Here is a 25455-nt window from a genome sequence, read left to right as displayed (position 1 = left end):
GGCTGAAAAGATAGGAGGGCTTTGTTTAAAGCCGCTTATATTCGGGTAAGATTTTGAATGTGGGTATGGTATGGCGTGGGCATATATGTGGATGTAGTTTCATTAGGCTTTGAGTAGCTCTTATGCGTTGCGTGATATAGAACCATATTAAACGGTAAAATGTTTGCTATTTTTGCTTTATTTTAGATATATCTAGCCTTAAATATCTACTATGGAATATGGCTATGAGTGACCCCAAATTTGAAAAACGCCATACAATGTGTAACCCAAATAAACACCACGTAACGCAATAGCACAAATAGTTTTCTCTTGCCACCCAGGCGCAATGCAATCCCATTAATGTTGCTTCCCTTTACAACATAGCCTTGGGGAAGTTCCTCATCGCCTGTCTCACGCCCAAATCACCGAGAATCTCCTCAGCACCACCAAGGATGGCGTCGAACTTGTACGTTCGGTTGAACATCTCGACGTACTTGCCCATGCCGGACTGGGTCAGACCACGGCCACCCCAGATCTGGACGGCCTCATCGGCGACTTCGTGGGCGACGCGGGTGATGCTCATCTTGAGGAGACCAATGGGGCCGGCGAGGTGGACGGCCTGCTGCTTGTAGGGCATGTTGCACATTTGGTAGGTGATTGTTTCGAGCCAGGACTGGTTGGCCTCGACGAGGGCAATCATCTTGGCGAGCCTGGAGAGTGAAATTGGTTAGCTACTTGCCTACTTTTGCTTGATTTTTTTAAATGGTGGAATTTGATACTCACTTTTGACGAATGACGGGCTGGTCAATGAGGCGCTTGCCAAAGACAATACGCTGGTTTGCCCACTTCAAGCACTCCTCAGTGATGAAGCGCGAAGCAGCAATGGAGCTGCAGGCCATGGCCCAACGCTCGTGGTTGAAGTTGCTGAGGATGACGTGAATGCCCTTGTTCTCCTCGCCGAGCAGGTTCTCCACGGGGACCTTGACGTTGTCAAAGGTGATGTAGGCGGTTCCTGCGGTGGTGGAGTAGGAAGTCTTGATGGACTTGGTCTCGACGCCCTCGCCGCGCTCGATCAGCACGACACTGAGGGCCTTGCCGGTGCGGACACCGACGACGAAGTAGTCGCAGAAGACACCGTTGGTGATCCACTTCTTGGTTCCGTTGACGATCTGTAGAGATTTTGGTTAGGGATGGTATACTGGTTGGTGAATAAGGGAATAGAACTTACGTAGTGCTTTCCATCGGGAGTCTTCTCAGCAGTGGTGCGCAGACCGGCGACGTCAGATCCAGCAAAGGCCTCGGTGATGGCCAGGCAGAGCTTCTTCTTGCCGCTGAAGACATTATCGACAATGTTCTTCTTCCAAGGTCCCTCTTTAGCAAAGTTGAGGATAGCAGTGAGACCAATGGCCATGCCGGCCAAGTTGCCGTCCTGGAAGCCTCGCATCATGGGGCGGGTCATCTCCTGGCACATGATCATATCGTGGAAGTAGTTAAACTCCTCGCCCTTGACGGCGCCATTGAGGAGGTTCACGCCATGGAGGTGCTTTCCGGGGCCGAGGCGCATGTGGATGACGCCAGACTTGCTCATCTTATCAATGACTTCCTGGCTGACATGTCGTCCGGTGGCTTCGCAATCGTGGGCCTCGGGCTTGATGACCTCGTCGGTGAAGATGCGGATGGCCTTGCGGAGCGAGTGGTGAGAGTCATTGAAGTAAGGGCTCTTGAAGTGAGGGGTCAACCACAAGGGCTCGGCGTAGGGGACCGGGCTGAGGTCGCCGGCCTGGGGAGTGATGACTTCGGGCTTCTCGCCCTCGATGGTGCCGATGGCGAGGTCTGCATAGCGGGAGAGGACCTCGTGGCGGTGGAGGTTGTAGAAGGCAGAGGTGGCATCCTGACCGGCAATCTGCTTGAGGACGCTCTCGCCGCCGGGGTGGGCGTCGACGAATTCGGTGAGGTCGTAGACAACGTGGTCGATGACGCACCAGAGGGAGTCTTCGGAGGTGTGGTTGCGAACCTCTTCGCGGGTGAAGGTCTTTGCTGGGGGAGCCATTGTGGTGGAGTTGGGCTGAAGGGAGGACGAGAGAAGATGAAGCAAAAGAAGATATAAACTTGAAAGAAGAGAAACGGGGATAGAAGAAGGAGGAGAGGTGAAAATAAGGGATGAAAAGTTTAAAACAAGAGCTAGGTCAATTGCAATTCCTGGAGTAGACGTCGCTTTAAAGCTGACACAGCGGCTCCTTCGATTGCTTTGAATCTTTTGGTTCGAGCCGCGAGCCTCGGCTTGGAGACGCGGGTACCTGGGGTGAAATAGAAGGGCCGCTATTGGCTGGAGGGCATGGCAACGCTTCTGGATAGCTAGGTTGCTATTGATCCCTGTTAGTGCTCCGGGGAGCAGTTCTGTCTTTGTCTTAGCGCTGTAAAAGATGGGGATTTGGAAAAGCCGGAAGCAGTCAACAGCCAACGTATTGCTGTCTTCGGCGGAGAGCTCATAGCAAGGAGTATGGGGTTATTAGATTCATTGTGGAATTCGATGGGGATTTGATGGGGATTTGGTTTGATTTTCTCGTGTTGATAGCTAGTGCCATTTTGAGGTGTCGGCCCTGTCATCCTCCAACACCAGTATTAGAATCCGAATACAAGGTAGAGAGGTTGATTAGATGACTGAAAAGATGATGAAAAATGATTCACGCGGAACTGCATACTGTACCAGAAATTGTCTTCTGCACAATCCAGGATTGTTAATAATATTCCGATACTAACAATTACGTACCTAGATTAGGATCTCATTGTCGCATTAATTGAGCGAGGATCTTGAGCCTCGGCAGAGATCTTAGTGGGTACTTCTGCATCATGGCTGACTGTGGGGGTTATTCGGCCATTCTCATTATCTGCTTGTGATGCTGGGGCTCCTTTATTTTATTTATTTCTCTTTTCCCTTTCTAATTCGCACTGAGCGTATCATATTCGTAATGAATACAATATATCATGACCAGAAATCCACTGTAGTATATAGACAATCCAAGGCTGGCAACGAGGCTATATATAGTTAGCACTGAGCAAAGAATGGCCATCGCACTAAAGCTGAAAATGGGCGCTATTCTAAACAGGGCTGGATGGACCCTGAAAATGAATCCGCAGCCCGCAGCCATGGAAAACCCACTTCTGCCTCAGTGATTGAACGATTTATTCGAAAATCGGCGAGAACTTTTTCAGCCTCTTCTTGCCAGTAACGCCAAGCTTTTGAAGCGAGTCTAAGTCTGCAGCGTTGTATTACGACTCGACGAAGTTAGTATCCAGGGAGGATACCCTACAAGTACATGTTCCGTTCCTGTACATCACGCCTTGGTATGTCAGATCGATCAGCGCCTTTTTTCCTTGTTTTGTTCGTCTCCCAGAGTCGAGTAGCAGCCGCGCAGTCCAGTGACTGTCGGCACTACCTTGACGTCTTATACGCCCCGAACGCTGCCCTCACGCGGCTTCTATTTTCACTTGCAGGCCTCCGGCATGATATATATATGCACGCGTCATAGAATCTTTTTCATTTGAAAATGCCTATTTACGGGTTAGTTCTTGTACATGTGTGTGGCAAGCGCCGGCACCTTGACCACCTCCAGTCACCGGACTTGATGGTGCCTCGTGGCCTGGATGCGACGCCGCCCTCGTGATCGGCCAATAGCGCTCTTTTAATCTATCAGAGCCTACCATTCGCTGCTTGGCCTCATTATCTCGCATATCAGATACATGCACATGAATTTGATTTGTGAATCAATCTCGGCTATTCTCTCGTTCTTACTCTTATCCATCTCTTTGCTCAGCACCCTGCATCTGTCTGACTTGCTGCATTCACGCCGCATATCGTCTCACTCATACCGTCCATCTGCACCCTTACAGTGCATCTACCCATAATCTCCAGCAGAGTCAAGTGACACAACTCATCATACAGCTGCTGGTCTCAGCATCGGCACCAATTGACAGGATGGACGCTTATGCAATGTATCCAGTTAGTCTCTCGAAACAAAGTTCATCCAGAATATACCAGGACCTCTGGGCAACACGACTCCACAGCCTGGTGCAGCTGGCATCAGATCATTCGCTAGGTAGAACCGTGACCATGGAGGGTTTCAAGCAGGTATAAGCCAACTTTCCACTTATGCCTTTTTGGTCTTTTAGAATTCATCGTCACCCTATGTCACTCCGTTTTGTACAACCCTCTGCGTAACCCACGCGAACCTTCTAAGAACACCAAAAGAACACCACCAAATCCTTTGTATCGCTGGAATTTTCCTCAATTGAGTTAAACTGCTACTCACACAGCCTTCATCAGCTCAGAAAAATTAGCCCAGGCTCAAAACCGCATGTAGGCATCGTCGGCGCAGGACTATCTGGCCTCCGGTGTGCGGATATCCTGTTACAGCATGGATTCCAAGTAACGATTATCGAGGGCCGTAACCGAATCGGCGGTAGACTTTGCCAAGCGAGACTCGGAAACGGCCATTTGGTTGATATGGGACCCAATTGGATACACGGCACTGATGATAACCCTATGCTGGATCTGGCCAAACAAACGGGGACAGCCGTTGGAACTTGGGATGTAGCGTCTTACGTGTTTAGCGAGTCTGGAGATTTGCTGCCGGTAGCAGAAGGAGAAAAATACTCTTCCCTGGTGTGGGATATCATTCAAGATGCATTCGTGTATTCGAATAAATCCTCTGCAGATATCGACGACAACCTAAGTCTGTTAGATTTTTTCAAAGAGAAGGTGGTGGAAAAGATTCCCGAATCTGAGAACGACTTCCAGAAAAAGAGAGAGATGGTCTTGAAGATGTCTGAGATGTGGGGTACCTTTGTAGGTAGCCCCGTTGGCCAGCAGAGCTTGAAGTTCTTCTGGCTAGAGGAATGCATCGAAGGGGGTGAGTTGAGACCTCTCCGCATAGAACGCGAGACTCTACCGGCTGTTTTGCAAGCAGGATGGCACTAACCAGGGCACAGAGAATCTCTTTTGCGCCGGCACATACGAAAAAATCCTCCAAGAGGTTTCAAGACCAGCACTTTCAAAGGCCACAATAAAACTGGACTCCATCGTCGACAAGATATCGTGCCGGACAGATCCAAACGACGAGACTCGAGTGCAGCTGAAGAGCGGACAGACGTTGACGTTTGACGAACTGGTTATCACATGTCCTCTAGGGTGGCTGAAACAAAATCTCACCGCATTCGACCCTCCCCTGCCGTCGGTTCTAATAAAGGCGATTGGCTCCATCGGCTATGGGTGCCTTGAAAAGGTCAGCTAGCCATGACGAATGAAAATGGCCTGTATTAGATTGAGATCGCTAACAGTGTCCTCTCCACTTCACAGGTCTACATTAGCTTCCCCAAGGCATTCTGGCTCCCAGCTGAAGGCGAGGGTCGTAGAGTACATGGCTTTGCCCAATGGATAGCGCCCGAATATCACGCTGAGAATGGTCGCGGGTGGAATCAGGAATTGGTCGAGTTGGCCAGCATTGCGCCCGAGGCAGCTCACCCAACCCTGCTCTTTTACATTTACGGCGAGCAGTCGGAGTATCTGACAGCGAAGGTAGCCGAGATTGAAGGACAAGAGAAGAAGGATGCTTTCCTGCTGCAATTCTTCAAACCTTATTACTCCAAGCTGCCGCAGTACTCCGAAGACTCAGCAGACTGCCAGCCCGTCTGCTGTCTCTCAACCGATTGGGTACGTGATGAGCTTGCTGGCTACGGTAGCTACAGTAATTTCCAAGTCGGCCTATCCAACGGAGATGAGGATATCAAAACCATGAGGCGCGGTTTGCCGGAACACGGCTTGTGGTTGGCGGGAGAGCATACGGCGCCGTTTGTTGCGCTGGGGACGGCTACTGGGGCGTATTGGAGTGGAGAGTCAGTTGGAAAGAGGATCGTGGAGGCCTACGACATGCCGAAGCAGAAAGAGACATTGGACGCAGCTCCGTAATTTTTTGATTTTGATTCTGATTTTGAAGGACTGCACTCCTGCGTACTCTGCATGTAGATACCGCCATGTTCTGATCTATATATACATCTCACTGTAGTAGATAAGTAGAAGAAGCCTGTAAGACTTTCAATGGGGCAAGATAAACTGACATGCTCCCGCTATGGAGTCCAGATGAGCCAATTCAATCGCACAATCACGTACCGTGCGGGCCGAAGGCAGAATTTCCAGGCTGAGAGTTTTTTGCTTATTACCTTACAGTAGTATGCTCGGATGCCTGGCAAAGGCGTCCCTCCGTGCATTGCGTGGATGCAGCCTGTGGTTGGCCTTGGCCCTATCTCTTGAATGCACAAACCATGCCGCGATCCGCCGATCCACAGCCTGGTGCATATGCCAGCAATCCGGACAGTGTCTGGCCAACCGGTTCCAGGGGAGCAGATGCGTGCGCTGTCCAGGATGGCATTGGAGTGCATGATAGGCAAACGGCGATTGCTGCCATTGGACCTCTGCCGTCGCACTGTCGATATCAGGAGGGCTGCCTAGCACCAAGGCAGTACCACATAGTGATGCTACTATTAGTGCTAGCTCGTGCCTGTGCCGTTATGTAGAGAAGAGTCACAGGCGTCAGGCTAGGCAGTCCGCGGCAAAGCGCTGAGACACCTCTGGATCAGAATCAGGGCTGTTGCGCTCGTCCTCGGTACAGTACGGAGCAACTGAGTCGCATCCAAAGCCAAATACGAAGTAACTCTCAGCCATGGTGGCACAGGTACCGTCGGTGTAGGCAGTGACATCTCGGGTACTGGAGACTGACGTCGCCAGCTGCTATCGATAGCGGCCCACCGCCAGTGGTCAAATGACGCTGAGACGCCCTGGATCTGCCTGCCATGACTCCCGGGAGCGTCACGAGCTAGTGCGTGAATGGGGCCTCCTGGGGCCCTTGATCCAGGCATTGGCGCTGCCGCTGGAGGTATAGCGGCTGTACTGCGTGGTATCGCCTTAACGAGAGTTCCCTCAAGCCCCTCGACCGATTCCGCCAGCCGCTAAGCCCCGAGCAACTCACTCCAAAGTTTCATCTTGGCTGGGGGACGATCCTGTCTTTAGGTTCTGGCACGATCTTCTTTCATCTCTCTTCCCATCCCTTTCTCGTCTCTCATCTCTCCATCTCTTATCGTTCCTCGCAGCAAGCTGGCGGAAGCTGAACCGAACCTCCTTGCGCTAGCTTCGCTTCAACAGCTGATCTTGCGCCTTTGATGCCTCGTTCTCGATCCGTTTAATCATGAACCTCGTCCCCGCATTTGGCCGGGGGTCTGTTGATATCGCGCCTACCACAGCGTTTGGCTGGAGCCGGTGACGATCTGATTGCCGTTCAGTTTCGTTGCCTTTCTTATCGTCGCCAGCGCCAGCTGTTACGCTCGCCTCTTTCCTCTCTATAACCATCTGCAAAACCTAAAGCTCCGAAGCAACAAACCATCACCATGGCTGGACTGTTCCAGTCATTTCGGAGCTCCAGCATGCCTAAACGGCTGCTGCGATATGCTTTATCGCGGCTGGAGCTCCTCGATTCCGACGCATTAGACATGGATAATCTAGATCTGGCTTTGGGTAGAAATACAGTATTTGAGTTTAGGGATGTTGGAGTCCAGCTAGATGTGAGTGTCTATTTCTACTTGCTACTAACAAAAGAGAGGCTGACATCCATTTTAGAAGCTTGAGAAGCTACTGAAACTGCCTAGGACGTTTGCGCTGCAAAAGGCAAAGGTCCTGCTCCTACGAGTCACCATTCCGATGGATTTCTATACGAGCCCTATATCTATCGAAATTGATGGCGTGGATGTCAAGTTGAAAGTGCTTGTATCTGATGCCAAGTCCAAATCCGACCAGTCAACTAAATCTACCTCCGACGATGCCTCAGCCGCTGTCCCAAACACCGTAGACCTTGCGCAATCATTCCTCGAAACACAGCCGTCATCGGAGCGAAGGAAACTCGAAGCGGCGCTGGCTGCAGAAGCGCAAGACCTCGGCGCATCTACAGCAATGAGCGATGATAGCAGTGAAGATGAACCTGTCGTCGGTACTGGGCAGCCTCTATCGCTGCCAGGTTTCCTGGCGGGTTTTCTGCAAGGAATCATGGACCGAATGCAGATAAAAATCAAGGGCGTGGGATTCCAGCTAGATATGGATATCCCTGTAGACTTACATTCGCCAGCTACCGAACCAGTGTCCTTCCAAATCGCCCTGGAAGGCATCGATATCGAAGGTGTTACTACGAGAAGCGAGAGATCGGAAGGGTCGCCAGCTGCGGCTCCCAAGGAAGGGAAGCGACAAATCTCTCTGGACAATGTCCGTGCCTATCTTGTATCCGAGGCCAACGTCTTTTCTACCCTAACACGATCCTCATCGATGACTACACCATCTGCCACGTCTTCGCCTCATATGACAAGGAACCCACCTTCGAGGCAAGCTACATCCTTATCATCAGAAAGTCCCCAGGAGCCGGAATTTGCGCCATCAATAATGTCATCACGCCATTATAATCAATCGTCGCAGTCGCCCCGAGAGAGCGTTTATAGCCAGCATATGACTTCATCACAAGCGAGTATCAACGATAGATTTTTACCATCATTGCAAGGGAGCTTCAGGGACTACTTGGCCGACGCGAATGATGCAGATGAGCCCAGCTACCCCTTGGGAGATAGTGAAGAAGCTCTTGGAATCCCATATGATTTTGGAGACAATGAGGATGAAGGCATGCCAGACGACGAATCTCCTGCGACTCCCCGCGCTTCACTATACCAAGACTTCAACTCTCCTGAGAATGCAGGGTTTCATTCGCCTGAGGATCCCGCTCCATATTCCTCACCTCCGAGAAGTATGTTCAATAGCAGGCTATCTAGGTCACAAGATGCCTTGGAGGAACAGGACTTCCAACCAACCTATTCCATGTCTCGACAACAGTCAGATTTTGAGGCGTCTGGTGCTTTCCATGCTCAGTCTTTGGCGGAGTTGGGGTACCAAGATGAGTATGAACCAGAGAATCTGGCTGATGATCTCACGCAATCGCATCTCTACACACATGAAGAGGCTGAGAGCATGTATATGAGCGCTTTCTCGAAAGCAGAGAGTGAGGCTGATATATCTGAGCTCAAATCTTCAAGACACTCAGATGCGTCAACCATTGAGCAAGAGGCTCCGCCGTCAGTGGCAGAGGCGGCGCAGATTCAAATTCCTCCATCGCCTGAAGTTCCTTCAACTCCTCAAGCTCCCTCAACTCCTCAAGCTCCTTCATCTCCTCGAGCTCCTTCATCTCCTCGAGCTCATTCATCTCCTCGAGCTCCTTCGTCTCCTCAAATTCCTTCATCTCCTCAAGCTACTTCGTCTCCCCAAGCTAATTCGTCTCCCCAAGCCAATTCGTCTCCTCAAGTTTCTCATTCTCCTCAAGTTCCTTCGTCTCCTATAGTTCCCCAATCTCCTCGAGTTGCTCAATCCCCTCAAGCCTCACCGAAGCCAGTCAAGGATTTTATTTCTGCCATGCCTGGAGGCTGGGATGATAATGCGTCTGAAGGTTCATCGGCGTCCGACCGGACAATGTCTCCCAATGTTGAGACTGAGAAACTGGCTTTCAAGCCGGAAGAGAAATTGGAGACCCAATCACAGACTGAAGCTGAAGATGAGCCCAAGGTCGACCCTAAGCAAAAGAAGCCGAGTTCTCCTATCCTTAAACAGACTTCAGCGGAGGACGCGCCGATTGACATCGAAGAGAAGCCACAGCACGAAGACGTGGCTACTCCAAAGGGGCCGACACGAGTTGTCAAGGAAATTTTACATCTCAACTCCATTTCTATATATGTGCCAACCACACATCAGCACATTGAAATAGAAGAGGACACCTCTGAATCAGTTGCCGAGCTTGCTAGGGCGATGGGTAACTCGGTATATCCTCAAGCGCCTGGAGCCTTTTCCGTGCACGCGCCAGCTTCCGGTTCTGTGTACGACCATAGACCCTCAATACAGCGAACTCAGAGTGTTGATAACGTCTTGGAGGTAGATTTGTCTCCAGTATCTATCCGCTTTGATGCTTCACTCGCCTTTGTGCTTGCTATGATCGTTGGAAAACTTCTTGAAGCGGTCAAACAGGACAATCCGGTAAAGGTCTCGAGCAGTGGAACTGGAAATGAGCAGCAGATGGATAAGACGCCAGAGATTAAAGTGACTGTACAGGAAATATCTTTGGATTTCTTGAGTCGACTTGGTGGAGTGGCGGATACGCCTCAGCGTCATCTAGACTCTTCGGCATTTATGTTTGCGCACGAGGTCCTTCTCAATGCAACCTTGAGCGGCTTGACCGTTGGCGTTTCACCAACCAAAGTACCGGTGCGCTTGGCTGGAAAGGACAGACCTGACAAGCAAGATGCCATTCAAACAACAATCGACCTGCAATCTTTCCGCTTCGGATACGCCAAAGACGATATTATCTCCTTTGACAAAGCCAAGCCGATGAGTACTTCTGTGAGAGATACTTTTCTTTCAAACGGACATGATGTAGGAATCAAAATCACCCAAACAAAGGAGGGTGTCCAAACCATGATTGAAACTCTACCATTGGCTGTTCGTATTGATCTACAGAAGTTGGATGAGACATTTACCTGGTTCGGAGGTCTCAGTAGCTTTCTTAATATGAGCGCTTCAATGACTTCCAGCCCGTCGCCTACACCTAAGCCGCCACCCAAACCAGCATCCATGCAGAAACCAAAAGGAGTACGATTTGATACACCTATTAATCCGGATGATAAATCCGCTGATTTTGCAAACAAGATCAATATGCGGATAGGTGGCTCTAATATTGAGCTTCTTGGCAAAGAATGTAGCTTCGTTGCTGAGAGCACAGCTATCAAACTGGTTAGTCGAGAAGAAGGCATGGGAATCGGATGCAGCATGATGCGCGTGTCGGGGCCTTACTTGACAAATTCCCTAGCAGATCCTGCTATCCATACTGAGATCCTTAAAATTAGGCTTGAATTTGTTACAATTCCAACCAATTCAGATCTCGAGAAGCTTCTTGAGTTGATTACCCCTTCAAAAGCCAAATTTGATCATGGAAGCGACGAAATAATGGTTGATACCCTCTTACGTCAGCGAAGGAAGGGCTCGATCCTCAGAGCTGAAGTTGATACTCTGAATGTGCGGGTGAAGAACCTGGCTCAATTCGAGGTGCTACCAGCCCTAGCTGAAGAAGTGGCCAAGTTGTCTACTGTGGCCAAGTATCTCCCAGAAGACGACCGACCTGGACTCATGACGCTGGCAACAGTTAAGAAGCTCGGCACAAGCGTCGATCTTGGTGGGAACTTTGGGAAGCTTAGCTGCGATATCCAGAAGTTTGAAGCTGCGCATATCACTGTTCCATCACTGGTGGCTGTTGCAGTGTCTGGGATATCCATCCGACGCAACGAAACCGAAGAGCTTATCAACTCTTCGATCTTGTATCCTTCCGCAGAGATTGCTGCGAATCGAGGACCAGTCATTATGGCGAGAATGATTGGCGACGACATTGAGCCCGTCATCAAGCTCAACCTACAGGATATCAGCATCGAGTACCGTGTTCCAACTATCATGGATATTCTTGGCCTGGCAAACGATGCTACGCCTCAGGATTTCGAAGAGAGCCTTGCTGCGTCAGTGGCTAGTCTTGGTGATCAAGCTCATGCCGCACTGGCACGACCACAGCCTCAGTCGGTGACTGAGGTCACCGCTAAACAGAGCAAACCAATGACTTTGGACGTATCGTTTCGGGATTGCCTTGTCGGCTTGAATCCTCTCAACCAAAAATCGAAGATGGTTCTTGTATTCACAGACGCTCACCTTGCCGTCACTCTCCCAAAGGACGAGGTCACGAACGTGAATCTGGATATTAACAAGGCCTCAATTTTGCTGACAGATGATGCCTCCCTTAGCGCACCAGATGACCGTGCTTCCAGTAATTCAAGGCGTCGGTCGTCCTCTTCAGCGACCCCCCAAGTAATCTCCCTGTGTGCTCAAGGGTATGTGGATATTTGCTACATGTCCTCAGCAAAAGTCATTGTTAGTGTCGCCCCGGATCTAGATGGTGAGAAGCAGGTAGAAGTCGAAGTTCGAGACGATCTTTTGGTGCTTGAGACTTGTGCAGATTCAATGCAGACCTTGATAAGCTTGGCCAATGCTCTTTCACCGCCGACTCCGCCAAGCAAAGAGAACAAATACCGGACCAAGGTAGTGCCTGTGCAAGACCTGCTTGCTTCGATTTCTGCAGAGGCATTTGGCAAGCCCGAAGGGGAATACGACTTTGATCAGGACTTCTCTGCTGCACAAGAAATGGCTAAAAGCCAGTCCGATATCGGTTTTGGAAGCGATGACTCTCTTCGCATCGAATCCCAATTCTATGGAGACGAACCTGTGGGAGAAGAACTATTTGATGCTATGAACCTTTCCATTACATCGGAAGATGCGAAGATGCAAGATACTCACGAGGGGGTTTTAATCTCCGGGCTTGAATCTTCCACTAGCTACGTCTCTGAAGACAGCGAAGGTCTAGTGATTCACGACGACTTTTATGGCCGCAGTGCCGCCGAAGAGCACTCTGCAAAGATTTGGAACTCGAATAAGAATACTTACGACAGAGCCCCCGCGCATTTGATAAAGCGCAGCCCCCTCAAAGTATGCGTGAGAGATGTCCATCTCATCTGGAACCTATTTGATGGCTATGACTGGGTCCATACTCGCAATGTCATCACCAAAGCTGTCCACGATGTAGAGGCCAAAGCCTTTGAGCGCCAAGCACGACTCGGCGGCCAGCAGCAGGTTTATGAAGAAGAGCTTGAGGATGAAGAGACAATAGGCGACTTCTTGTTTAACTCCATCTATATCGGAATACCAGCCAATCGAGACCCGCAAGACTTGGCTCGTGCTATCAACGAAGGCATTGCCGACAATGCGACGGAGACAGAATCAATCGCTACTACAGCTGTGACAGCAACATCGAACCGGACTGTGCGTAGAGGGTATCCCAAATCTCAGCGTTTGAAGTTGCAACGAAGCAAACGCCATAAAATCACCTTTGAGCTTCGAGGCGTCAACGTTGACATGGTTGCCTTCCCACCCGGAACTGGAGAAACCCAGAGCAGCATTGATGTTCGAGTCGAGAATCTTGATATCTTTGATCATGTCCCCACATCAACATGGAAGAAATTTGTGACTTATGATCAAGATCAAGGGGAGCGTGAGATGGGAACCAGCATGGTACATCTTGAATTACTGACTGTGCAGCCGCTGCCGGAACTGAGAGCTTCTGAGATTGTGCTCCGAGCAACTGTGCTGCCCCTGAGACTTCATGTCGACCAAGATGCGCTTGACTTTATTACTCGCTTCTTTGAGTTTAAAGACGATAGCGTACCAGTTCATTCCTCGCCAAGTGATGTTCCTTTCTTGCAGAGAGCCGAGGTGAACGACATTCCACTTAAACTTGACTTTAAGCCGAAGCGAGTCGACTATGCTGGTCTTCGATCAGGCCATACGACTGAATTTATGAATTTTATCACATTGGAAGAGTCTAGGATGGTGCTCCGGCATGTGATTATTTACGGAGTTTCTGGTTTTGACCGACTGGGCAAAACGCTCAATGATATTTGGACGCCCGATGTCAGAAGCAATCAGCTTCCTGGTGTTCTAGGAGGTCTAGCGCCAGTACGCTCAATAGTCAATATCGGCAGTGGCTTCAGAGAGTTGGTCGAAATTCCTCTCAAGGAATATCAAAAGGATGGCCGTATTATTCGGAGCATATCCAAAGGAGCTGCTGCATTTGCTCGCACCACTGGTACCGAGTTGGTCAAGTTTGGAGCAAAACTTGCAGTCGGTACGCAGTATGCATTACAAGGTGCAGAAGAGATGCTTGGCACTGGTCGCCGACCTGAAGAGGCTTGGGAAGACGATGATCTCGATGCAGATGATAGGAAGCAAATATCACTGTACGCAGATCATCCGACAGGCGTGATCCAAGGTATTCGTGGCGGCTACAGGTCACTTGCCAGAGATGTGAACCTGGCACGAGACGCTATCATTGCGGTGCCAGGTGAAGTTATGGAAAGTCAATCAGCCAGTGGTGCTGCCAAGGCAGTGCTGCGACGAGCTCCGACCATCATCTTTAGACCAGCAATGGGCGTAACCAAAGTAATTGGCCAGACATTGATGGGAGCGACGAACTCGATTGATCCACACAATCAACGTAGAATTGACGAGGTAAGTTTTATGACATTCTTGTATGGTCTATTTAAGTACAGCATTTGACTAACAGTATTATAGAAATATAAAAAGCATTAAATCGAAGGCGGACAAGCATCATTGCGATAACCAAAGAAAAGGGGAAGAAAAAAAGTTAACATTTAACTATACCCACCAATACATACCTGAGAGGAATTAGCTTCGAATTTACTACGGCTGCCGATTCATTAGCGATGCAATCTTCTTTTTTGAGAGGAATATACGCAAGGGTTAGATTTCTCATTTCTTCTCTCCATTTCGGAAACCTTACACATCAGCATGATGCTGTACTGAATATGAAACGGGAATCCTTTTATGGCGATAATTTCTCATTTATCTCATGTTTGGCAGGCGTTTGGATTGTCTAATTATACCAGAACAGAATGATGCTCAGTTTTTATCGTTTCCTTTTTCTTTTTCTTATACTCTCTTTGGGTAATATTGGAATGGCTTGGAATGGATGGATTCACGATGTCGTGTGGGTAAATTTACAGAATGGCAGCCCGAGCAAACATTTCAAATTATTAAACGATAGACAGCGCCTGCGCGTTATGGATATATACAGAATACAGAGCTGTGAATTGAAACTTGTGCTTACGTATATGCATGTGTGTTTGCAGATATTTAGTCTATTCGTGTTGTAGATAGTTTTGATGTTAGATATCTAGGAGATTGGGGGTTTGTCTATCTCATATATACGTTGCTATTAGAATAACATAGCCAATTAATATTAGAATACTAGGGAGGCTAAAAATCCCCTCTTCGAAAATTCATAGCCGATATCCATATTTTCCTATTGCTTTATTCAAAAATCATCATTAATCCCCTGTTCCTTTTCGGCGGCCTTTCTCTCGCGATTCGCATCAACCCACCACTTGTGCGACTCATCGGTCCCCGTCCACTCTCCCTTCTCGTTAATCTCATCCCACGGCTTCGGGCTAAGGATATAGTGAATGTTCTTTACTTGATCATCTCTCCAGATCTCATTGTGTACGCCCTCCCAACGCAGCGTCTTAAGCGCATTGTAAGTGTACGGCAGAGGAACCCACCGTCCGCGGTATAGGTCCGATAAGAGGGACTGGTCTGCGAAATCCATGTTCGCGGCGTCGGCCTCCATGTGCGCGACGATCTGGGAATATAAGACGGCGGATGGGTTGACGACTTGGAGGCCGCCGTTCATGAAGCCCAGTGGACCAACGGAAGGGTCTATGCCAACGGTCTGGGCGGTTTGCGGGTCGTTGTGCTGGTGCGTGAAGGCGCAATTCTCGGGGATCCAGTTCTTGGGGTAGTGAGGCTTGTGGAGGGGGTTGCAGACGCAGGCGTGGCCGGCGGCGAAGACACGCTTGCTTGTAGATGCGTCGCCGGATTCGCTGATTGAGGGCGGATCGAGCTCGAGGGTCATGAGCTCGTCCATGTTGCGCAGGGCGAGCATGTCAGAGTCGAGCTGGACAATGCGCGAGTACTCTGTCAGGGAGAAGGGCACGAGCTTGCTCCAGCAGTCGTAGAAGCGCGGGTCATTGGAGTAGTCTTTGCCGGCGGTTGGGAGGAGGTATTCGATGCGCTGGTAGGGAATGCCGCGAGCTTTGAGGGCAGCGAGGCCGGACTCGGGGAAAGTGTCTGTATATAGGGCGACGAGGGGGTATTTAGAGTCGACGGCGCGAAGAGAGTGGTTGAGAGTGAGGAGACCGGAGAGGTAGTCGAGGTTGGTGATGAGGGTTGTCCAGACTGAATTGAAGAGTTAGTTAGTTGATTGGTTACTTGGTTAGTTTTCGGAGTTGAGAGAGAGTTGTGAACCTTTGTCTGAGTCAACCGCGCGCTTCTTGTCTGACATTGTGGAGGTATATGGGTTGCAATCAATTGTTAGAGAGAGATTTGAAATTGAGTCATGTGCAGAACAGAGAATTGACTGGTTTCAGTCAATGGAGGATGGAGTCTGTGCCTCTGGCACGCAAAGCGACGATTAGAAATGGTCATAGTGGGGGAGGGGCATGATAGCTGCTCCAGTTTCGATGATGCGAGCGATAAGGCGTCATTTTTTTTTTCCATGGCTTAGCTCGGCATGGCCCGAAACTATAAAGCCGCTAAAGTTTAAGCCTTGGTGCGCTAAAGCTGCGGATGTTTGAAAGTGGCAGATACAGTGGGGGTGACATTTTTGTATTGATTATCTACAGGAGTGATGCATAGAAAGAGAAGAAGCAAAAGATGCAGCAAGTAATTCTGAACTATTAGAGTAATAAAGAAGAGAATAAAGAGAAGATAAGACAGTAGCAAATAAAAAGAAAATTAAACCGTCTGATGCGGGTTTCAATGTAAATAGTTGCAGTAATGCCTCAACAACTTGAAATCAACTTTCCCTCTGAATAGACAAATCCTCAGTAATCTTAATCAAGTAGCGCAAAGCTTTCATAGAAATTCGAATGGCTCAGAAGGCTCAGTTGGACAATCGCACGGTATGGGATATGGTCGCACATATGCCAATCCTTGCGGCTGGACCATGAATCCAACACCATTGAAACGGACGGTGGGATTGCCGTTGTATGCAGGTCCATACTCAAAGTTGCCCCAGTTGTTTGTTACCTGTGATGAAAAAGATCTCTGAAATGTTACCTGCGTAGTCGCAGAATAACGATAGTCTGAAAGACAGGTGCAGGGGACATATGCTCTAACAGGTCTTGGAATGATGCTGCTCAACGGTGGAAGAGGAACATTGTTATCAGCAGGAACATTATAAAGTTGAGGAATAGTACAACAGCTATAGGAGAGTAAATTCTGCTCCATCTGTCTCCTTTCATGCTCAAGTCGCTCCATTTGCCTGTCATGTTCAAGATGGTCCATTTGCCCGCCGTATTCGAGCCGTTCCATCTGCCCCTCATGTTCTATATGCGGCTCAGGCTGAAACTGCTCATCCTCTTCCGGCACTTCTGGTGGTGACTGGGGATATTCACTCAAGGGCGAAGCACTAGTTTCTCGAAGCTCAGCTGAGGGGGGCACGTTTTGATCATACATTCCGTGGTCGAAAATGATAGCTGGAAGGGGTTGTGCCAATCGCACTGATCCAGATGGCCTCAGTATGACGCTCAGCGGCGATAAACCCAAAGGCCCTTCAAGCGCACGAAGGTCTGCATTAGGCCCGATAGGGACCATTTGCTCGGTCTCCAACCGGCCACTTCCATATAACCCAAAATACTCAGTGCTGACATCTGGGTAGTCCACTCCGCCGTAATAGTTTAGCTTCTCTTTCGGTCTCAGTCGGTGGAACATGACAGAGGCTGAGGCTCTCTGAGTGGGATTGTACCGCGACATGTCCTCCAGCTCGGGCATCAGAAAGCCTGTGTCCATGAGGATTTGGAGGATTTCTAGAGGGCTCCTGCACCGAATCTCAAGCTCGGAAATTCGTCCGCAGGTGACAGCCAGTGTCACGAAGAGGGACCAGACATCTTGTTTGCAGGTGACGGGATAAATACCTGTGTGCGTCTCTGGGGCTCTATAGATGTAATCAATGCGGCGGGTCTCGGGATAAGCAAGGGCAAAGTCTGTGAGATAGAAGCCGTAGCCTCGCTCCGTGGCCTGCACGAGAATATTGGTGGGCTTGATATTTCGGTGGGATATCCCTTCTTCTTGGAGGTACGTGAGCGCAGAGAGCATCTGAATTGTCAGGCTGTAGAAATTTGAAGTTTTGTCCTTTATCTCGTAGGGCATAGGAATGAGGGCGAGGAGGTTGCATTGTTTGATGGGCGAGACGAGCAAGGTCATTTCCGGACGGACGAGTGCGTAGTAGATGGGTATGATGTTGCGCTGTCTACAGTTAGCAAGACCGCATAATTTTGCGCGAGAGGAGCTGGATGGAATCTTTGCTGCTAGACTTACGTGTCTCATCCTCTTAATATCAAGGATTTCTCTTTTGAGTTGTTCTTCTGGAACAAACGAAGATATCTCCAGCCTCTTGACGGCTATGACCGAATCCATTTTCTCATCATAAGCTCTGTATACTCGCCCATGAGGTCCACACCCAAGATAGTCAAGGGAGTGAAATTTCTCTGCTACTATGGCAGACTGGTATTCGTAAAGACTAGAAGCCATCTTTTGATTGATGGTATGGCACAGCGTTGATAGTTGATACGTGGTGATCAATGTTAAACGAAGGTATGTGATCAATCAAAGAAAAGAGGACGATCCAACCGATATATTGGTCTTTAAAGCGCGTCGTTCATAATATATTTAGAGAGTATAGCATAGTTTCGATGCAAACAATTGCAACAATGTATTGACCAAGGCAGTGTCAACAACGTATCTCCGTCACGGCAATATTAGTAAGTTATTTATCTATCTGTGCGTCCAGCATGGGATATTAATCACTTTTACCTCACTTTTGAGCAAATCCAGGTGGCAGGGATTATTTTTTTCCCTGGCGATTTGGCCACTTGATTGTCAGCCTGCGTTTGGTCTGAGTAAGTGGCTGGAAAACACCGGATCTATCCTTCTGCCTGCTAAAAGCAAACAACGGCTGTCAAGCTGCATGGCAGTTGGAGGAGCGTTAATATGCATTAGATAATATTATATGCCCCGCGATGTACTTAAACCTGTGACCGCAGGTCAAATCATATCTCACCTACAAACTTGACGAATTTGTGAGATATCCTAACCTAATCTAACAAACAGATCCATCAACCGATAAAATCTGACATCAGAACTCTTATAGTAATTCATCTCTACCGTTATCAATATTCTGGGTGATAACATGATCTTCACTGAATCGTTGGTTCGCATCGTGTATTGAATAATCAGGCCGCCAAAGATGACCTTCATTTGCGGTTGAGACCCACTGGCCCTCGACCATGCAGCAGCTGCAGTAGTATATATTGGCATATTTGTTTGCCATGACTTTCTAATATATGATTGGGCTCTGTGGTATTCACCTAAATGCAAGGGAGGATGGGCTGAAAAAAAAAGCAAAATCAGGCTCGGGGTCTCGTCGGCGGCTCGTTCCGACTACAACTATTCTTGGCTTCTGTAGTAACACAGAATTTGTTTTATGTTGGATGACACTGTCTATCAAGTGATACCACTATTTATATAAGTTTATAAGATAGATCCAATCAAATAGATTGAAATTACTGATATGGAAGCATCTAAATGACCGAGAAGGTAAGCTCAGCATTGCGTATTTACAAGCTTCTCGACGACAGGGGAGAAGGTGATTGTCTTACAGCACCTGCATTAGCTTACTGTAAACGAACCTGGCTATATTGGAGGCAAGGCATTCGCGGCTTAGCCTTATACACCTTTGCATTGGGTCGGATTTTCCCTTTCTTTTTTTCTTACTATCCTTACAGTCAGCCTAATTGTTTGTTACTGCAACAGCGGCCCCTTTTCCTCTTTCACATATGGGGCGAGCCATTAGTATATACATCGTCTAACTGGAAAGCTCACCGTTTGAAATAGACGAATGCTTGGAGGAGGATTGGGAGCTGAGGTAGGGATTAGGCTCGGCAAATCCCAACGCGGAGAGTTTCCTGCAGCCTCTGCGGAGCAATTATGTCTATCTATGTGCTTTTTGGTCTCGTGCCTCTGGGGAAATGAGGAGCGGAGCTTTGGGGTTACACAAAGCCTATGCTCTGCAGGTGAGAGTGCCGATAGTGCCGTGTATGGTTTCCATTGGCTTCTACACTAAACTATTTGATTTGATGTGCGATCGCCACGCTACGAATTCGCTGCGAAAGTCTACGAATTAATCGAAGTCAAAGATCTGGGTATTTTGGTATTACTATTACAGCTTACTTATTCTATTTATATTACCATAATATCGCCTACTTCTTCTGTTGTTCACATTTTGCTATTTGAAGTTGATAATGATGTATGAGTGAGATTTTGTATTTTTATCCGTGTGCCCAAGAGGTTTTCTCTGAAGAAGGATTTTATTTACCTTCCAAAGAACCATCAGGCGCTTATCAGCCTGCAAAGCACAAAGCAGGCCTTTTTATTGTTGCAGCTTTATTGCCAAGTTTAGATGCAACGTTGTTGAGATGTTGAGCCATTGCCATGGAACTGTATCTTGAACCATACTCGCAAAAAGGGATATATCCGAGATCAGCATGCAAGTCGAGATATGAGATTCACCGGGATCTAAGCAGTGCGTTGCTGGGATCTGGTGATACTCATATGCGCAGAAAACTTGTTAGACGCGTCCCTCAAGTCCGCAGAAGGGCTAATAGTGGTGTTGATAGCAGTGCCACGTAGCTTCTGGTCATGCGAGCGGGTCAGACCTCAACGGGTAGTTTCAACCACATTGTATAAGTCTAAAAGACAAGAAAATAAGGGCCATAAAAGGCATCTTCGAACAAAGTTGGGATAAGCATTCCCTTTGATCCAGCTATGAAAGCCTAAAGAATAAACATGGAATCATTAGGTCATCTAGCCGACGAGATATAAGTGCCCCCCTTTATATCCACCAACTTCCCAAGTCTTGTATTACTTATCATCTACCGGTATCTATCATTACTAGCCAGGAATTCGCACCTTCAGCCCGACAAACTAGCACGCTGAACAACCTAGGGAAGGATTGTTTCAGGGTTAGCATCGCCGAGAATGGCTCGTCTATTGGACACAATGTCCTCATATATGGGAACAAGATCCTCGGAGCGTAAGTCACAGCCATAATAGAAGAGGACGTTGCCATTTTTGAGAAAGCCCCCATCAGCCTTTTCAAAGAACCAGGCCAAATTCTCATCCTCCTTGCTAACAGTACAAACTAGGGCAGGGTGATCCTTTCTGATAGCAGTAAAGATATTTTCCACAACATTACTGAGCCAGCCAAACTTGGTAGTAGCGAGAACAGCAAGTGTGGCTATAGCTCGATTCTCATCCTTGGGCATAACAATAGCCAGGGACTGCATAGGGTCATCATAATAAGCTGTGAACTTTTTCTCCTTCAGCATATCAATAAATTGGTGAACAGCAGCCTCAGTGTCAAGGCCCTTATAGTTATTGATCAAGGTGGCTTTTAGCTTCTCAATGTCATCAAATTCATTAATTGAGGTAGCCTTTTGGATTTTATCACCGCGGCGCATTAGTGTACCGGCACCAGAATCTGTAAAAAGCTCCTTTTGAAGATCACTTGGGTGAATAATCGCTACACTGGAGCTGCGGGGAAGGTCATCAAGGAGCTCCTTAATCTCCTTAATCTTGAGACGAGTACCATAACGACACCAGGGCTGGGCCATTAAATAGTCAAACTCTTCATCAAGATTAATCTGTGAGATTTTCTTGTCTTCACCATTGAAAAGACCTCCCTTTTCAGATAAATAGACAACTTTTAAGGGTTTGAGAGCACGGGCAAGTTCAGCAGCCGCAACATCTGCATTAACGTTTAAGAGACAGCCATCGTCCCCTTCGGCCATTGAAGTAAGGATAGGCACGTATCCGGCGGATATACTGCTCTCAATGGCCTCCTTCCTAACTTCGGTAATCTTACCGACGTACTGCCACTTTTCTTTATCGAGATAGGTCGCCCCGAAAGCCCCTTGGATAGTGCGTGTCGCAACGCCAAGGGCGTCCAGGCGATCGATGAGTCGTAGATTTTCTTCCAGAAAGAGCTTTCGCGCAATACCAAGAGTTTTCGCATCTGTTACTCTTATTCCCTCTTCGAATTGAGGAACCACCCCCTCAGCCTCCAATAGTTGATTCAACTGCGGGCCCCCTCCATGAACTACGACCGGGTACAGGCCGAGCTCATATAGGAATAGGATACTTCTACAGAGGTCGTCTAGGTGATCTTGAAGAATTGCGCCCCCAACCTTGATGACGGCAAACTTTTGGGAGGAGACTGTAGTGAAAAGCTTGAGGTACTGCTGTCTTGAATTGCAAATTAGTCAAATCTCATCAGGCATTTGCTATCCTGTAGCATCGATGACCCACCCCTCGCGCCTGCTGCCAATGCTGCTTAGAGTCTGGGTCACAATCTCGCGGGTTCTATCGGCAGGAAGCCAGGAAGTGTTGGTGAGAGTGTGAGTGGTTGAGAAAGCGCGGTTGAGGCATCGGGTCGATATCGGTGCGGGTGCTCGCGCGCGAGAGAGAGAGAAAGCCCGAGCACTAGACCGGCGTGCACCAGCTTTAAAGACCACAGCAGCAGCAGCAGCAGCAGACGGCATTTCGCAATTATCTCAGCGGTGGCTGGTTTAGTATGGGAGGCACAATTAAGGGTGAGGTAGATGTCGTCGTGGTTAAATCTGCAATATGGGGTGACGCGTAGAGAATCTTAAAAAAGGAGTGGATTTGACGGCCATTCTATTATTATCGCTATTAAATTCGAAGTATATTAGCTTGCCGACTCTCATATTTACCGTGGCGCTGACGTTAGATCAAGCTCCCAACTATTCATTACGCTGCTGTTGGGTAAGACAACCAAGTCGAATAAAAGCTGTAAAAGCCGGGGGGTGTCAGATTCCTGAGAGCAAGAATCGCAGTGACCCTAGTCGAATTTTCTATATGTAGGTAAGCTATGGATATTGACAACCCTGTTGGGAATAGTAAACTGCCACTTCTCTATCATTATTAGCGGGTGGTTCATTTTCTCTGTAGAAAAAAAAAACAGGTAGAAGAAGAATAGGGAGCTGAATATATTAGAACTTTATGGGGTAGTTGATAGTCTACGGTGACTATGTATCCAAATCGGCTATTAAAAGCCTGTCCAAGATCTAGAAGCTTTCTTGCAGCGGTGAATAAAGCAGAAAATCATGATTTTTGCATTTCGAATGGACTAGAAACTGGATATGGGGACTTGTTGACGCAATTCAAGCTTGCTCATGCCAGCACCGGAGTTGCCAATCAATGAACTACCATTATCCAAATATAGACATTTCACGAAGCAGAAAACTTATCCGAAGACTAGAAAACAATCTTTCTCTGGAAATATGACGGATTTCTAGATCTTTGTGTGTCATGGAAGGCGAATTGCAATCATAAAGAGATTTAACGATACAGGGGACTTGCCAGTGGCATCTTCTATCACACACCAGAAGATACCAATCAACTGTGAGAAGGCAGAAATAAACTATGTATTCGTCACGCCATCTGTTCAATGTACCGATCTAATCGGAGATTCGGAAGCATGCATAATAGTATAAAGCTTATAGTGCATCTCGTAACAATGCGGGGGATGTCTTGTGGCAACAAAGCTCACGAGACTATGTTTGTTGTCTGATGTGGAGATAGCGGCTGTTAGTATCGCCACTCTAGCATGAGGATAGAGTGGATGAGATGACTAAAAACGCTTGTCGGATTGTCAATACTAGATCATGTGAGACACTATCGAGGCTGGTATTAAGCATGATTGCGAGTAAGGCACAAGAGGAGCCAGACGTCATTGTAGGACCATTGGCTCTGATGATGGGGATAGAGACCAAGTTAGTGAATGGCAAGATTGAAGGACAAGAAGGCAATCTGGCCTCGGAAATCTTGAATGGGTAGCTGCTGAATGCTTTGCAGTAGCAATTCAACTGGCAGATCGCAATACCCACGTGGTCTCTCTCAGCTGCGCCTGGCAAGGATAATTGCAGGCAACGATCAATTTGAAGACGGCTCCAGGGATTGTAGTAAGCATAGCATAGCGCAATACAGGCCTACAAGGTGCACAATCCCAATCCATATCGCACTCGCTTACTTGCTTACCTTGTAGCACGGAGACTCCGTACCTGGCATTGTGCATTGCTTCTTTTTCTGGAGCTGTTCTAGTTTGTTCTATGGAGTGTCTCATCGTTTCGTACTCGGATGAAGTGCGATTGACGACTCGTGCTGCTACCATTACTACGTATTAGCGGTAGTGGCACGTGTAGGGATTAGCTGGCTGCCTCCCTTGGTAGTTTGTTTTGCGGCTGAAATCCATCCATATTTACAGTATCTGGGTGAAAAAGCAAATTCGAAATAGAGCCGTGCATTTCCCCGTTTGTCGCGGTGTTTAATTGAGGCGGTGAAGATCCTACATGGACTTACTGTAAAGGTCGCAGCAAACAAACAAGGCAGAGGCTTGCTATTGGTACGAATTACCACAGGACGCATGCAATTAGCAAAGAGTACTTGTATTGCGGCTCGGGCGGTACATTTTGGCCATAATAAAATCAAAAGCTAAAGAGCACATCTCCCAGATTTGGTTAGGTAACGTCCAAAGAGCAAAATTATACCCTCCGAATGGCAAAAATGTACCGCCGAATCGCAATATACTCTGAACAAACCCATGAATCGAGAAGAGACAAGAAAGACACTAAAAGGAATGGCCTTGCGGAGCTGTCAGATTTCCCAACGCCGGCATCTCGGAGATGTGCCGGCGGTTGGACCAAGCGCCCTGTAGTGCGTGCGTGATGCCTTCTGCCAGCGTAGTTTCTGGCCCAGCGAACTGGTTGCTGGTAAAACAAGCAGCGAGCCGTTGTGTTACTACTGACCGCGTGTCTAGGAGTCATATTCCCCGATATAGGGGCTACCAGCTGCTGTACTACGAAGTACTATTGCGAATAGTGCTTTCACAATAGTACTTCGTAGTAATGGTATTACACAACGATGATTAAGAACAAGAGGTAAAAAAATCAAAGAGAACGAATCATTGAATCCCCATATCGGAATCTCGTTTCCCCTCGTCGAATGATCTAGCGGCCCAGATCAGCCAAGAGTCGAGGAGCGAGTAAAGAACCGCCCCCATGTACGGAGTACTGCATCACACCACGAATGTGCACATGGCTGCAGTTTCCATTACGCATTTCACACGCCACGAACGGCACGCACACACCGAGCGGAAGTCGTCACAGATGCTGCGGATACTGTACTCGCCATTGCCGCTGCAGTTCCTACGTACATACAGGTACATGGAGATGCAGTTTGCTTCGGGTACCGCGGACTTTGATGTGGTTCCGTTCATGCATGGCTGCACATGATGAGGGTGTGGCGGTGATTAGGAAGGTGAGCTGGCTGGAGGTGCAAATAGACACAAGACACAGTGCTGCAAGCAGTAATTCGCCGTCGGCCATTTGCTGACAGCAGTAGCAGTACGTACTCTGTAAAGAATGAATTTATAATGGCGGGAACATTGCTGGATTCAGTCTTGTTGATTCAAACATCGGTGAGAAACTGATCCAGGCTGTGAATCACTCAATCAAAGCGACCACGATTCGCAAGATCCAGCCAGACCAGGGGAGAGGCAGTGCCATGCTAAAAGCCGGTGCTAAAAAGGGAGCTCTGCTGTT

General features: G+C 48.3%; 8 protein-coding genes across 8 annotated transcripts; 3 read left to right on the top strand and 5 right to left on the bottom strand.

Annotated features, from left to right (window-relative positions):
• Nucleotides 1–145: 145 nt before the first annotated feature.
• On the bottom strand, nt 146–2515 carry GGI43DRAFT_297984 (acyl-CoA dehydrogenase/oxidase). The gene is made up of 3 exons (XM_083201487.1): nt 1208–2515; nt 763–1148; nt 146–689 (listed from the first exon to the last, which is right to left on the bottom strand). The coding sequence occupies exons 1-3, from the start codon at nt 2027–2029 to the stop codon at nt 353–355; spliced, it is 1545 nt and encodes a 514-aa protein (XP_083063555.1). The 5' UTR covers nt 2030–2515; the 3' UTR covers nt 146–352.
• A 1203-nt stretch (nt 2516–3718) lies between these two features.
• GGI43DRAFT_398665 (flavin monoamine oxidase family protein) lies at nt 3719–6486 on the top strand. Its single transcript, XM_083205241.1, has 4 exons — nt 3719–4108; nt 4304–4889; nt 4969–5261; nt 5336–6486. Exons 1-4 carry the CDS (start codon nt 3956–3958, stop codon nt 5942–5944), a joined length of 1641 nt encoding a protein of 546 aa, XP_083063554.1. The 5' UTR covers nt 3719–3955; the 3' UTR covers nt 5945–6486.
• Nucleotides 6487–7154: 668 nt separating this feature from the next.
• On the top strand, nt 7155–14388 carry GGI43DRAFT_297991 (uncharacterized protein). Its single transcript, XM_083201488.1, has 3 exons — nt 7155–7590; nt 7646–14206; nt 14270–14388. The coding sequence occupies exons 1-3, from the start codon at nt 7417–7419 to the stop codon at nt 14285–14287; spliced, it is 6753 nt and encodes a 2250-aa protein (XP_083063553.1). The 5' UTR covers nt 7155–7416; the 3' UTR covers nt 14288–14388.
• GGI43DRAFT_297992 (uncharacterized protein) lies at nt 14389–14952 on the top strand. Its single transcript, XM_083201489.1, has 2 exons — nt 14389–14457; nt 14579–14952. The coding sequence occupies exon 2, from the start codon at nt 14611–14613 to the stop codon at nt 14869–14871; it is 261 nt and encodes an 86-aa protein (XP_083063552.1). The 5' UTR covers nt 14389–14457; nt 14579–14610; the 3' UTR covers nt 14872–14952.
• GGI43DRAFT_297973 (nucleotide-diphospho-sugar transferase) lies at nt 14952–16236 on the bottom strand. The gene is made up of 2 exons (XM_083201486.1): nt 16022–16236; nt 14952–15952 (listed from the first exon to the last, which is right to left on the bottom strand). The coding sequence occupies exons 1-2, from the start codon at nt 16056–16058 to the stop codon at nt 15033–15035; spliced, it is 957 nt and encodes a 318-aa protein (XP_083063551.1). The 5' UTR covers nt 16059–16236; the 3' UTR covers nt 14952–15032.
• A 149-nt stretch (nt 16237–16385) lies between these two features.
• Nucleotides 16386–18876, bottom strand: GGI43DRAFT_297959 (protein kinase family protein). The gene is made up of 3 exons (XM_083201485.1): nt 18802–18876; nt 18095–18739; nt 16386–18022 (listed from the first exon to the last, which is right to left on the bottom strand). The coding sequence occupies exons 2-3, from the start codon at nt 18305–18307 to the stop codon at nt 16631–16633; spliced, it is 1605 nt and encodes a 534-aa protein (XP_083063550.1). The 5' UTR covers nt 18308–18739; nt 18802–18876; the 3' UTR covers nt 16386–16630.
• Nucleotides 18877–20619: 1743 nt separating this feature from the next.
• Nucleotides 20620–22628, bottom strand: GGI43DRAFT_432227 (Aspartate/glutamate/uridylate kinase). Its single transcript, XM_083209531.1, has 2 exons — nt 22142–22628; nt 20620–22078 (listed from the first exon to the last, which is right to left on the bottom strand). Exons 1-2 carry the CDS (start codon nt 22372–22374, stop codon nt 20776–20778), a joined length of 1536 nt encoding a protein of 511 aa, XP_083063549.1. The 5' UTR covers nt 22375–22628; the 3' UTR covers nt 20620–20775.
• A 759-nt stretch (nt 22629–23387) lies between these two features.
• On the bottom strand, nt 23388–24408 carry GGI43DRAFT_297944 (uncharacterized protein). Its single transcript, XM_083201484.1, has 2 exons — nt 24073–24408; nt 23388–24016 (listed from the first exon to the last, which is right to left on the bottom strand). The coding sequence occupies exons 1-2, from the start codon at nt 24278–24280 to the stop codon at nt 23718–23720; spliced, it is 507 nt and encodes a 168-aa protein (XP_083063548.1). The 5' UTR covers nt 24281–24408; the 3' UTR covers nt 23388–23717.
• Between the last annotated feature and the right edge of the window lie 1047 nt (nt 24409–25455).

Source organism: Trichoderma evansii (assembly GCF_050947405.1).
Source record: "Trichoderma evansii strain SZMC 28006 chromosome Unknown GGI43scaffold_4, whole genome shotgun sequence".
NCBI classification, from domain to species: Eukaryota; Fungi; Ascomycota; class Sordariomycetes; order Hypocreales; family Hypocreaceae; genus Trichoderma; species Trichoderma evansii.
The sequence above is the reverse complement of the archived record's forward strand: the minus strand, read 5'-3'. Positions and strand labels throughout refer to the sequence as shown.